The sequence below is a fragment of the Astatotilapia calliptera genome, chromosome 1, assembly GCF_900246225.1.
Source record: "Astatotilapia calliptera chromosome 1, fAstCal1.2, whole genome shotgun sequence".
In the NCBI taxonomy this organism is placed as follows: Eukaryota; Metazoa; Chordata; class Actinopteri; order Cichliformes; family Cichlidae; genus Astatotilapia; species Astatotilapia calliptera.
Window position 1 is genome coordinate 214,878 of NC_039302.1, and position 12,927 is coordinate 227,804.

At 40.9% G+C, this 12,927-nt stretch overlaps 2 protein-coding genes across 3 annotated transcripts; one reads left to right on the top strand and one right to left on the bottom strand.

The window, feature by feature from the left end:
• Positions 1-240: 240 nt before the first annotated feature.
• fadd (Fas (tnfrsf6)-associated via death domain) lies at positions 241-3,659 on the top strand. Its single transcript, XM_026181326.1, has 2 exons — positions 241-913; positions 2,924-3,659. The coding sequence occupies exons 1-2, from the start codon at positions 616-618 to the stop codon at positions 3,184-3,186; spliced, it is 561 nt and encodes a 186-aa protein (XP_026037111.1). The 5' UTR covers positions 241-615; the 3' UTR covers positions 3,187-3,659.
• Positions 3,543-10,890, bottom strand: LOC113030035 (high choriolytic enzyme 1-like). Of its 2 annotated transcripts, XM_026181201.1 has the most exons (10): positions 10,833-10,887; positions 10,616-10,677; positions 10,322-10,325; positions 10,028-10,105; positions 9,051-9,206; positions 7,450-7,570; positions 6,516-6,694; positions 5,520-5,601; positions 5,089-5,213; positions 3,543-3,717 (listed from the first exon to the last, which is right to left on the bottom strand). In XM_026181201.1, coding segments are annotated over exons 2-10 (807 nt in total). In that variant the 5' UTR covers positions 10,676-10,677; positions 10,833-10,887; the 3' UTR covers positions 3,543-3,715. The 2 variants fall into 2 exon arrangements, with proteins under 2 accessions (XP_026036986.1, XP_026036900.1); XM_026181115.1 differs by lacking the exon at positions 3,543-3,717 and having other exon boundaries at positions 4,377-5,213; positions 10,833-10,890.
• Positions 10,891-12,927: the final 2,037 nt, after the last annotated feature.

The window sequence follows — 12,927 nt, forward strand, 5'->3', positions numbered from 1 at the left end:
AATATATAAATAATTTGTGTGTGTGTGACTGAATTGTATCTGTAGGTACTTTGTTACTATAGCAGCCTTTTACAAAACACAGTTCGTTCCAACTTCTTTAGTTAAACCCATGAATATTGACTAACTACTAGTATATTATTTTATTTTCCAACTTAAAATCCTGTTTACATGCTACACTGTGTGCGCTTACTTTACATATGGGTGAAGTAGCTAAGATATGCTTTTTGGGGTCAATCTTGGGAGCACTGTCTGCCACAGCACAACGTTACCATGGCATTATTAAATAATAACTGTAACAACACGTGATTCTATCACAACTGTTTAATTCAAAGAAAAGTCTTTGGCGGTCTGAGCCGCTGGGATCAGCGGACCAGCTCCTGTGCGCCCTCGGATCTAGCATAACCGTAACACCGCTCAGCAGACGGGCATGCTTACGGCAAACCTCCCCCATCCCCGCAAACACACTGCTCGGTGTTGTACGTGTGCCGTGTTTCCATTGGTTATCGGTAAGCGGAAGTTTAACAACAGACACGCCGGATAGACGTAACTCACCGAAATGAAAGTGAAAGTCAGCCGCCCAGAGGCTGTGCTGTGTTTGTGCTCGATCCTGTCGACATGAGCGCCTTACAGTTTAACAGCGTTTTGTTGGAGATCTCTAACGCCATGTCTGCTGATCAGCTGAATGAAATGAAGTTCCTGGTTCTACAAGAGATCGGGAAAAGAAATCTGGAAAAGATCGGCAGCGGCCGGGAACTCTTTCAGCTTTTCAGGGAAAGAGGCAAACTGTCAGAAGATAACACGGCCTTTCTTTCAAAGCTTCTCAGAGAAATTAAGCGACAAGATCTCTCGGACAAGATAGACAACTTCAGTATTCAGCCTGAAGCTGACGATGGCCTGAGTGAGGAGGAGAAAGGTACGACATGAACGTGTTCGTGTGAGCACAGTCACAGTGTGGGGAGACAAGAGCAACGATAAGAACAGTAATAATAATGCACTTTGGAGCAGAGTATCGTGCTCCAAAGTATGGGCGCTGATTTACACAGAAAACGAGTGACTTTCACTTTAGACACCAGCATGTTTGATTGTATCAACCGCAGACTCGAGAAACACGGCTGGAGCCTTCCTCATTTAGTGCCAAACATTCAAATATTCTTTTTAGGCAATAAAACATGTCGTCTCACAAGCTTCATTTGAGGTTTATACAAAGAGTGCCAAAGGATGCGCTGGGTTCCTGTGACTGGGCAGAGTTAGCCATTTATTCTGTCTGAGCTTCCACCCATACTTAACACAGCTGACCACATCTGTGAAGTCATCTGGTCATTGTCTGTCACAGTGCAGGATGAAAGCTGCTTTGTTTAGCAGTCACACACTTACTCCTGCCACCGATTGCAAAGAGAAAAAAGAGAAAATGAAAAGTTCTCAATCCTGAAATCTTTCGACCAAAAATGTTTTCAGAAGCCTGAGACACTGTTTTTGTGTCGTTCAGTATAAAATCACCCAAATGCCACAATAGTTTCCAGCTGACCTCAAAATCAAGTAATTGTTGTAATGTACAGTAACTTTAGCTTTTTGACGTATTTAACTACGTTTATGGTGTAATTAATCTTTATTTTTTAATTAAGACGTGCCAAAATCTTGTGTTCTTATTAGTAAAAAAGGCCCTGGATGTACCAGGACAATGTTTATCACAAGACTGCAGACTCACGATTCAGGGACTTGTGGAACCGTGTTCAGCAGCAATAACGTGAACGAATGGTTTTCTGTTTGACTTTCAGTGTTTCACATAATTGTAGAGGAAGTCTTCCCCACTCTTCTTAACAAAGGTTATGGAGGCATTAATTTACTCTTAGCTGTCCTAACGTCACACCACAGTGTTAGTTAGTTAGGTCGAGGTCTGGACTTTGACTTTTTCAGTGTTTTTCTAACTACACTGACTTGAAATGTAACATTTTTCAGGCCTGTAGAGTGGGTTATGGTGTCTGTGATTTTGGGCTAGAACACACATAAATGATCAAAAAAGTTTTGGTTTTACAGCGTTTGTCACATCTGCTGATAATCAATTAATCACATGTGATGAGCAGCACCTGTCTGCCACATGCCCTCTTAATTTTTATGAAATTGGTAAGGATGCACTTGTGCTAAAGACGTTTATGACACTACTACCTCAGGTTGTAGAGAGAAAGAAAACCCTACCTCACGACCCTCTAAGCGAAAGCATGTAACGACAGTGGGAAGGAAAAAATCTGGAGCAGAACCAGGCTCAGGGAGGGGCGGGGCCATCTGCCATGAACAGTTGGGGGTGAGTGGAGAGAGAAGAGAGCACAGACACACCGCTTAAAAGATGCTCATGGGAGAGAGCCAGAGTTTTAACCCTCTCAGGCCCAATTAAGTTTTTTGTTGCTAATGCACAACCAAGTCCTGCAGTGGTACTTCTGAGTAAAGCAACTCATAAAATATGTCTGTGGGGTGATCAGGTTGTTAGTTCTTAACGGTTGCAAATCTGCAGCGTCTGCCTGGAGAGGGTTAAAAACCTGCTGGGGGGAGTTTTTCCTTCCCACTGTCGTCACGTGCTTTCTCTTAGAGAGTTGTGAGGTAGGGTTTTATCTCTACATACAACAAAGCAGATTTGCACTGTTGTATGTATAACCATAAATACATCAAGAATGTATTGTATTGTCTGCAGACTTATGCCGTCTGCAACAGTCATTGACTAGATAAGTGGAATTATAAGTAGGTCTTTACGCAGGGAGTTTTAGATAGGCTTGTTTCTAGTTGTCCCTGTTTGGGGCCACGTTTCATTGTTTCCTGGTAGGGTGTTTAGATGGCTGCCCTGGTTTCCAGAAAGTATCTTAAAGTTGAATCTTTACCCATATCAGAAAAATGTTTTATATTTAACCTGTTAATATGTTTTTCTCCTTTGCAGCAAAACTGAAAATTGCCACAGAGGTAATTGCCGAAAATCTTGGAAAGAGTTGGCGAAAACTAGGCCGCAAATTAGGTTTGAGTGAAACCAAGCTGGAGTCCATCTCTAACAGGCGTCCAACAGATCTCGAGGAGACGGCAGTGGAGCTGCTCAAGGAGTGGAGGAAGAGTCAAGGAGCTGAAGCCCAAACAAAGATGCTGATAGATGCTTTGAGAGCTTGCCAGTTGAATATGACTGCTGATAAAGTAGAGGAAAGACTCTAGCAACCTAGAATACACTCTTAAATTGAAAATTGTTGCTCAAGGAAATGGCAAACAAAAAGGTTAAAAGTCATGAAAGTAATTTGTCTGTCCTGTTATCGTTATTATTAGTTTGCTGTTTGGGTCTCCTGCTTTGTGAAAGCAATGTTGCTCTCAGTCTTTCAAGGTGACTAAATTGCTCGTGGTATTTGTTAATATGGCTCATATATAAAAGTGTTCAACTGTATTGAGGTACAGGATCTTCTCATCAAGCGTTCCAAAATTATGAAAGATATTTTTTATGTCACACTATTCATCCAAGATTTTGCTCTTGATTCACAATTTAGACGAAAAGGGAAATAATTAGGAAAAGAAGCTGATTTTGGAAAGTAAAATGAGATTTGTGTTGTTGTTCTTTTTATTCTTTGTCAACAGACAGCTTTGTATTTCAATGCTTTTGCTCGTCTAACCCAAAATATACCCCGAATCCAACTCTTTTCCCTCGTAGGCTTTGATGTCATCAAGGTGGCAGGTCCTCTGCCCAGGGTGCAGTTTCTGCAGACAAAAATGAATCTCATTAAGGGAACCTTTCTGTAAGAACCAAAATGGGACTGACAGATGATAACTGTGACACGGTGGGAAGGAAATATTCCCTTTAGCAGGAGGAAGGCTCGGGGACTTACCTGTTGGGAGTGAGGGGAAAGAGAAAAGCAGAAGCACACAAAATAAAAGGCATGAGAGCCAGCGTTTAAAAGGAACGAATAATAATTCAATAGAGAGTGAAATGAGAAAGAAGAAACAACGCCCTAACTATATGCTTCAGCAAAAAAGAAAGTTTCAAGCCTAGTCTAAAGAAACCAGAGGGTGTCTGTCTCCCAAATCCAACCTGGGAGCCGTTTCCACAGAGGAGAGGCTCTGCCTCCCATTCTACTTTTAAATATCCTAGGAACCAAAAGTAAGCCCGCAGTCTTTTCTCACTCTTTTCTGATTACAGTACTATGAAGTCTTTAAGATAGGATGGGCCCCGATTATGCAAGTAGCATTTTAAACCGAATCTGCAAAGGAATGTTTGTAAAGTTAGAGATGTTGCACAAAATTAAGCAGAAGCGTCCAACTTTTCAGCTTTTCAGGGAGTTTTTAGGAAATCCTGATAATAATGAATTACAGTCGTCCAGTCTAGAAGTAATAAATGCAGGAACTAGTTTTTCAGCTTTTTTTTATTTTAGAGATATTGCACAAATGGAAAGCAGTCCTACATATCTGTTTAATTTACACATTGAAGGACAAATCCTGGTCGAATATGATCTCACAGTGTTACTGTTGACGCCATCTAACGCAAATATCTGGTCAGACAGGATATTTCTTTGTGACTGCAGTTTAACAATGCCAGGATAATTAATAATAATAACTAAATGGTGTCGCATATTGTGTGGGATAGAAACAATTTCATGCTTAAAAACAACGAACCTTTGATTGGATGGTTCACCCTGATCTCCTTTCTGTGTGGCTCTCTGTGTAGCTACAGATGGTGCTAGCATATGAACATGAACTGATGCTAGTTTGGGTCACTTGCAGAAATCTGCATTTTCCTCTTTTGAGGAAATTCGGGGCAAACCTGCTGCAGGGCAGTTCAAAAAATCCATGCATGAGACTTATTTTCATTTTACATGATATCTACTTGACTTGGTCTGCTAAAGCTTTTTTTAATTTCACTTTAATGTTGGGATATATTTCTTACACAGAATGAAGACCCAGGTTCACCCCCAAAAACTAGAGCTGAAAGTGTAAGAGGAAGGGATTTCCATGCAAGAAAGGAGCTTTAAAGACCTCCAGACTTTGTCTTTTCAGACACAGTTTCTCATTTTAAAGTTAGCTGACTTTGCAGTACAGTATCACTTTGTGTGTTTGTTGTTGCAGTATACTTACAGCACTGGTAGAGTCTGTTCAACCTATCGATATCATTTTTGCTCATCTGAGTGGCCCCGCCCAACATTACATTGCTATTAGGAATGGGCACCATAGTGGGTTGGTTGTTCTTGGAGAAGGCGTACCTGAAAACAAGTTAAGTTCATTTTTCTGGTGATTTAGCTCCTCAGTACATCATGTTCTAATCTTTGAAAGCATATTTGCACTGGTTTTACTCAACACACTTGTATAGGACGGTATGCACAGACAAGTTATGATTGTGCACAGGCTCTGCTCTGCTAGCAGTATGCTGCAGGGACAGTTGATGGTTTCTTCATGTGAAAATAATAGGAACACCCAAATTCCTAACTTGATACATAGTTTACTTGGACTTATGTGTAAAAAAAGTATAAAAGTAACATATGTAAATAAAAGTATGAATTTATTCTTACCTCTCATATTGCATGACAGAGTTGTAGTCATAAGGAGTTCCCTGGTTTAGAGTATCAATCTTATAGAAATTGTACACCATGTCTGTGAGAATAAGGAGATATGTTCATGATGTGTGGGAACTCAAATATCTAACAAATGCACATTTTTATATTATCATTCTAATAAAGCAGCCGTTGAACCTCATCCCATTTAGGGTTGTTGTCATGAACTAATTTTAAGCTAAAAACTAAAATTATGTCTTAAAAAGTAAATCAAATCAATAAAAAATGAACTCCACTAACAATAAAAAATAACTAAAGATTTAAAGTAATAAAAACATGGTTGAAAGGGCTGCACCCACTCTGGAGATAACTAAGAGGCTCTAAGCGGTAAATTGATCAGTAACTATATAGCACTTGTCTGATTTAATTAAATGCTCAAAGTGCCTTTTACTATGAGCCTCATTAGCCCATTTACGGTGGGCTACAGCCACGGTGGGGTGGCTGTAGCTCAGGTGGCAGAGCAGGTCAGCCACTAATCAGAAGGTCGCTGGTTCCGTCCTTGGGCAAGATACTAACCCCGTGTTTGCCTACTGGTGGTGGTCAGAGGGCCCGGTGGCGCCAGTGTCCGGCAGCCTCGCCTCTGTCAGTGCGCCCCAGGGTGGCTGTGGCTACAATGTAGCTCCATCACCAGTGTGTGAATGTGTGTGTGGATGGGTGGATGACTGGATATGTAAAACGCTTTGGGGTCCTTAGGGACTAGTAAAGCGCTATATAAATACAGGCCATTTACACACACATTCATAAACAGCTTTATTCTAAAGTTGTATTCATCTTTGTTGACAGATTATGCTGTCATCTTTAGTTTTTTTTTTAAATTTTATTTACTGAACTTTAGCTCAGTGCAATAAAACCTTAATCTCAACCTTAATTAGACTATTTCTTTCTCTAGAACTGCTTTGTGCTTTGAACTACTTTAACACAAAATCCAAATTAGCACAGAAAATGGTGACTGACCATCGAGGATGTTTTCCCAGTACACCCTGATGTAGTTGTCCCTGTCAGAGCGGGTCTGTTCGTGATTGAAGCCTAGGGCATGGAGTAATTCATGCTGGACAGTGCTGTGGTAAAGACAGCCCTGACGGCTTAGAGACACAGTTTGACCACCGCCCTGGCGACCCACATAGGAGTAGCAGCTGTTAAAACAGAAAAGTCCAGCAATATTTAGAAATCACAAAAGCCTTTTGTATATCTGTAAGGCAAGTGCTGCTTTACACACCTCATAGGACAACAATAATGTATTTGAACATATGATGAATTATGTTGAATCCTTATTGTTTAAACTGGCCAGTAGTCACTCATTGGCTACTTAAAATATTAGTGGTCCCTAAAACATTTGTAATCATCCATCCATCCATTCACTTCCGCTTCTCCTTTTCAGGGCTGCGGGGGGCGCTGGAGCCTATCCCAGCTGTCATAGGGCGAGAGGCGGGGTACACCCTGGACAGGTCGCCAGTCTGTCGCAGGGCCAACACACAGGGACAGACAACCATTCACACCTAGTGGCAATTTGGATTATCCAATTAACCTATCCCCACAAGCTGCATGTCTTTGGACGGTGGGAGGAAGCCGGAGTACCCGGAGGGAACCCACGCAAACACGGGGAGAACATGCAAACTCCACACAGAAAGACCCCGGCCTGATGGTGGAATTGAACTCAGGATCTTCTTGCTGTGCGGCAACAGTGCTAACCACCGTGCCACCGTGCTGCCCCATTTGTAATCACTTCCTTTGTAATACAGTGATTAAAGAGTGGGTTTTCTTGTGTTGTGATACTTTTAAATTAAAACAGAAAACTTACAATCTCCAGGTAAATTTTTAATCCTACTAACTGCATGTGGCTCACCGAAGGTGGTAAGAATAAAAAAAATGGTCAGACTCGGAGCTTTACCCATTTCTGGACTCGATGCTCAGCCACTCATGATCGCCATCCTGGTAGGGTCTGAAACGAATGCAGGAAACTGAAGAGAAGGACTCTAGTCCACGAGTGATGATGGCAATCTCACGGGAAGCTGGTAAAACATGGAATTATGTAGTAAACAAAAAATGTGAAATAACTAAAAACAAAGGGTGGCTGTTTTGAAGAAATAGCCACCCTTTGTTTTGATTACTGCTTTGCACACTCTTGGCATTCTCTCGATGAGAGAGGTAGTCACATAAAATGATTTTCCAACAGTCTTGAAAGAGTTCCCAGAGATGCTGAGCACTTGTTGACCCTTTTGCCTTCACTTTGTGGTCCTCATCCCCAAACATCTCCATTGGGTTTAGCTCAGGTGACTGTGGAAGCCCGGCCATCTGACGCAGCACTCCATCACTCTCCTTCTTGGTCAAATAGCCCTCACACAGCCTGGAAGTGTGTTTGGGGTCATTGTCCTGTTGAAAAATAAATGATGGTCTAACTAAATGCAAACCAGATGGGATGGAATGTTGCTGCAGGGTGCTGTGGTAGCCATGCTGGTTCCCAACAGTGTCACCAGCAAAGTACCCCCACACCATCACACCACCTCATCCATGCTTCACGGTGGGAACCATGCATGTAGAGACCATCTGTTGACCCAAACAAATCTCTTCTGCTTGTTGCTTTTCCTTAGTCGTGCTTTCTTAGCAGCTATTTGACCATAATGGCCTGATTCGTGCAGTCTCCTTTGAACAGCTGATTAACTCTAACTAGAGGTGCTGTTAACTTGTGATTTCTGAGGCTGATGACTCTTGGTCTTCCTTTCCTGGGGTGGTCCTCGTGTGAGCCAGTTTCATCGTACCATTTGATGGTTTTTGCTACTGCACTTGGGGACACATTCAATCTTTTAGCAATTTTCCAGACTGACTGACCTTAGTTCTTAAAGTAATGATGGACTGTGGTTTCTCTTTCCTTAGCTGATTGGTTCTTACCATAATATGAATTCTAGCAGTTTAGCACAACACATCTGATGGTCCCAACCCCATTAAGAAGGCAAGAAATTCCACAAATGAACCCTGACAGGCTCACCTGTGAAGGGAAAACCGTTTCAGGTGACTACATCATAAAGCTCATCGAGATATGGCCAAGGGTTTGCAGCGCTGTCAACAAAGCAAAGGGTGGCTACTTTCAGCAATCTAAGATATAATAAATATTTAGTTATTTATCAACTTTTTCTTTGCTACATAATTTCGTATGTCTTGCTTCATATATTTGATGTCTTCAGTATGTATGTACAATGTAGAATGTAGTAAAAATGAAGAAAAAACGTTAAATGAGAAGGTGTGTCCAACCTTTTAACTGGTGCATATGTCAGGTTATTGATTCAGGAAAGTGCTTGTGGTATATTCATGTATTAATTCTTAAAATGAAGATTAGTTGGTATCAAAGGGCAGAGTCTGAAAGTCATTAGATTTAATACAAATAGAGATGTTATAATAACAAGTCAGTGTAAAGATGAATTGTTGTCCACCAGGCATAAACACTGTACATAACTTGGCATTGGCCTGTTCCATGATTAAGAAAACAATACTTACAGTAGTGATTGGCAATGTAGTATGGGACATAGACTTTCCCATCAGTCCACTTTCCCCACATACAGCCTCTGGAGGTGCAGGGGTCAGCATTTCTGTCAGCTTCAGACTTGATAGCAACGTCACCTCCGATTAATGTCGGCTCATCAATGTCAGGTGCTGTAAGAAAAACAGAGTCAGCTCCTTGTCTTCAACATGCAGAATAGCAGTGGTTTATTATAGGTGGCACTGCCGTCATCAGTTATGCAATTCATACATCAGTCATAACAACTGATGAAAGTTCATATTAGCAGAACTAGGCCACCTCTCATGACAAATGACAAAGACCAGATTCAAATGCAAATGTTTAGAAAAACCGATAAAATGCATTTTTACTGGAAAAATCACAACATTGTACGTGGCCCCAGTCTAGGGTGTAATTAAAATAGCCAGTCCAGAGCCATTTTGCTTGTCTATTATTAGCACTTGTGATCTGGATCATGTGTAGACCTGAAGCTGCTAAAAAAAGCTTTTTCCTTTAAAAGTCATGTAACATAAAAAGTACAAATTTTGGTCAGTGTTGTTTCCCAGAATAGCTACACATTTTGCATGGAAAGTTTAGTGGCTGTAATTTGCTTTGTATGAGGAAAGATTATGCACTCGGTGGCATAGCTGAGTTAGATTTGGATCTAGTTCTCCGTTGTTATTGGTTCAGTTTTTGTTTGTATGAAAATGAGCTGTAGCTGGATGCGCCTTAAATTTCTTGTTCAGGAGTATGTCTTCCTGTGCCTATTGTGATGACAACATAAGTTATAGCTATATATAGTACACAGTTTAATATTTGCTTGACCGATAATTCAGTGTGGAGTGAATTACCAGTTAAACAGGAAAAGACTATCAAACTACGTTAAATCCACGTTGCTAACATCCCCACTTCTGTACCACCAATGCTGCTGCAACAAATATGTGCAAGTAAGTTCTAAAACAGGTAACCAACTTACTGTAGTTTCTATTGGCTCTCTCCAGCAGCTGACCTACAGAGAGCTCTCTGGGTATGTCCTCGTCAGTGCTAGGAATCTCTGCATAAGATAATATATTCACAGTAGACATGATCATTTTGAACGCCAGCTCAGTTACAGCTGGATAGCTTTTACTTCAAATGGACTGACTGTTGCTTAACTTTCTTTTAATTGATATCCAATAGCACAAAAAGTAGAATTTTAAAACCTGTAATAAATCTTCCCTTACTGGTGACTTTTGAATTATATCATAAAAAGCAATTATTTGTTTCTTACCTTCCTGTACTCAGCCACAGCAACATTACAAAGAACAGACAAAAGAGACATTAGTTTGTAACTGTAACTGAAAAGCAAAGGGACAACGGAAAATTAAAACAACTGAAATATGCATTTCATAATGAAATAAACACGACTAACAAAACTCTCATTATAAAACTGATACAACTCTTTGTACCAATTGTTTCTTTAATAGCATTTTTTATTTCAAATGTAATACTTTTTTGCATCAGGGGGAATTTGGCCTACACACAATTTAATTTAACACGCATGGTTGTCTCTGGAAGTTTCTACCTGAGCCCAGGAAGAGGATAGCAGCAGCAGAGTGACAAGACACCAACGGAAAACCAACATGGCTGCAAAAGATTTGTGATATAGACCACATTATTGTATGTTATCAAGCAGCATAGCTCATGCACATTAAAGTACGTAAAATGCAAAATTTCGAGGAAATCAGAAAATTTGCATGTGAACGATGGAGTTTGCGGTGATGACAGAAGACCTGTCTTACCTGAAACGCTGATGAGTGAGCGTCTTTCTGTCAAGTTTTATACTGTTCCCTGGCTCGCCAACGATAACAGGATGTGTCGAAAGGTGCAAACACAAGAGAAAGTGTTATCACTGCAGATGGAAAACTGTGAGTCATTGCAACTGGTGTGAAACTTTGCATCTGTCACAGGTTTAGTGTACACGCGTGTCATAAGAGCATGAAGTATTCAGATACATATATATACATCATACACACACACACATATGTATGTAGTGTTTTTCATTTTATGTCATAATGTAAGTTACTGTACTAACTAGAAAAAAAGAACATTTGAGAAAACGTTGTGGAGCATGCTAATATTCCTAAAGATACATTTTCTTCAAAAGTCTAATAACCCACAGTCTGTATTTACAGGGGTGCTGTAGCTCAGGTGGCAGAGCAGGTCAGCCACTAATCAGAAGGTCGCTGGTTCCGTCCTTGGGCAAGATACTAACCCCGTGTTTGCCTACTGGTGGTGGTCAGAGGGCCCGATGGCGCCAGTGTCCGGCAGCCTCGGCTCTGTCAGTGCGCCCCAGGGTGGCTGTGGCTACAATGTAGCTGCCATCACCAGTGTGTGAATGACTGAATGTAGTGTAGTGCTTTGGGGTCCTTAGGGACTAGCAAAGCACTATACAAATGCAGGCCATTTATTAATGTTAATATTAAGGACCTCAATTAACAATATTCATTGAACCTGACAAGCTTTAATAAATCCTTATAGCATTTTCTCAACTTCTGATGTCTGCAGAATTTTTTAATTCTAGCCCATTCCTCGTGCCAAAAGCTGTCAGCTCAGTTTGTATTCTGTGCTGTGACTGTTTGTATAAAACGGCTGAATGTGAGTCAATTCAGGAAAATAAATTTAAAAAACAAGCAGAAAAGTGGACACCATGAGAGGCTTAACTGGTAGTTGGAATGTTGAACTTACAGGTGAAAAACATGGTTTACCAAGGATGCCATCACCACCCCTACAAACCTGCACAAAATACTTCCAGTGTGTATGACAAAAATGCTGCAAAGAAATACTATTTTCTCAGCTTACATGCATGTAATACCGTTGAAGGTACTGCAGACACAAGTATTTCCACATAGAAATCACTCATAATTCAACTTTGTATTTATTTATCTTTTTGTGGTACAGAGAGCAGATTTCTCCCATATTAGCTTCTCTTCATCGGCTTCCTGTTAAATACAGATTTGAATTTAAAATGTTTCTCACTACTTACAAGTTTTTTGAATAATCAGACCAAATCTTATCTTACTTGCGGTTCCTGGACTATTTAAAAGTAGAATGGGAGGCAGAGCCTTCATCATTCAGGCCCCTCTTCTGTGGAAGCAGCTTCCAGGTTGGATTCAGGGGACAGAATAGCCTCTCTTCTTTTTCAACATTAATCTTAAATCTTTCCTTTTTGCTAAAGCATGTAGTCAGGGCTGGATCAGGTGACCCTGAATCCTCCCTTAGTTATGCTGCAATAGGTCTAGACCAGGGGTGCCCAATCCCGGTCCTCGAGAGCTACCGTCCTGCAGCTTTTAGATGCATCCCTACTCCAACACAGCTGAATCAAATGGTTTGATTACCTCTTCAGCATGCCATCGTGTTTGGCAAAGGCCTGATAACAAGCCATTCATTTGATTCAGCTGTGTTGGAGTAGGGATGCATCTAAAAGCTGCAGGACGGTAGCTCTCGAGGACCGGGATTGGGCACCCCTGGTCTAGACTGATGAGGGATTCCCGTGATGCATTGAGTGGTTTTTCTTCTCTCACACCTTTCTCACTCACTATGTGTTAATATACCTCTCTGTATTTAATTATTAGTTGTTATTAATCATCCACATTAATTATCCACAGTTTCTCTTTTGTCCTGTTTTCTTCCCCTCATCCCCAACCATCCGCAGATGGCCTGCCCTCCCTAAGCCTGATTGTGCTGAAGGTTTCTTCCTATTTAACTGGAGTTTTTTCTTTCCACTGTCACCCAAGTGCCTGCTAACAGGGGGTCGTCTGACTGTTGGGGTTTCTCTGTATTATTATAGGATCTTTACTGTTACAATATAAAGCTCCTTCAGGCAACTGTTGTTAC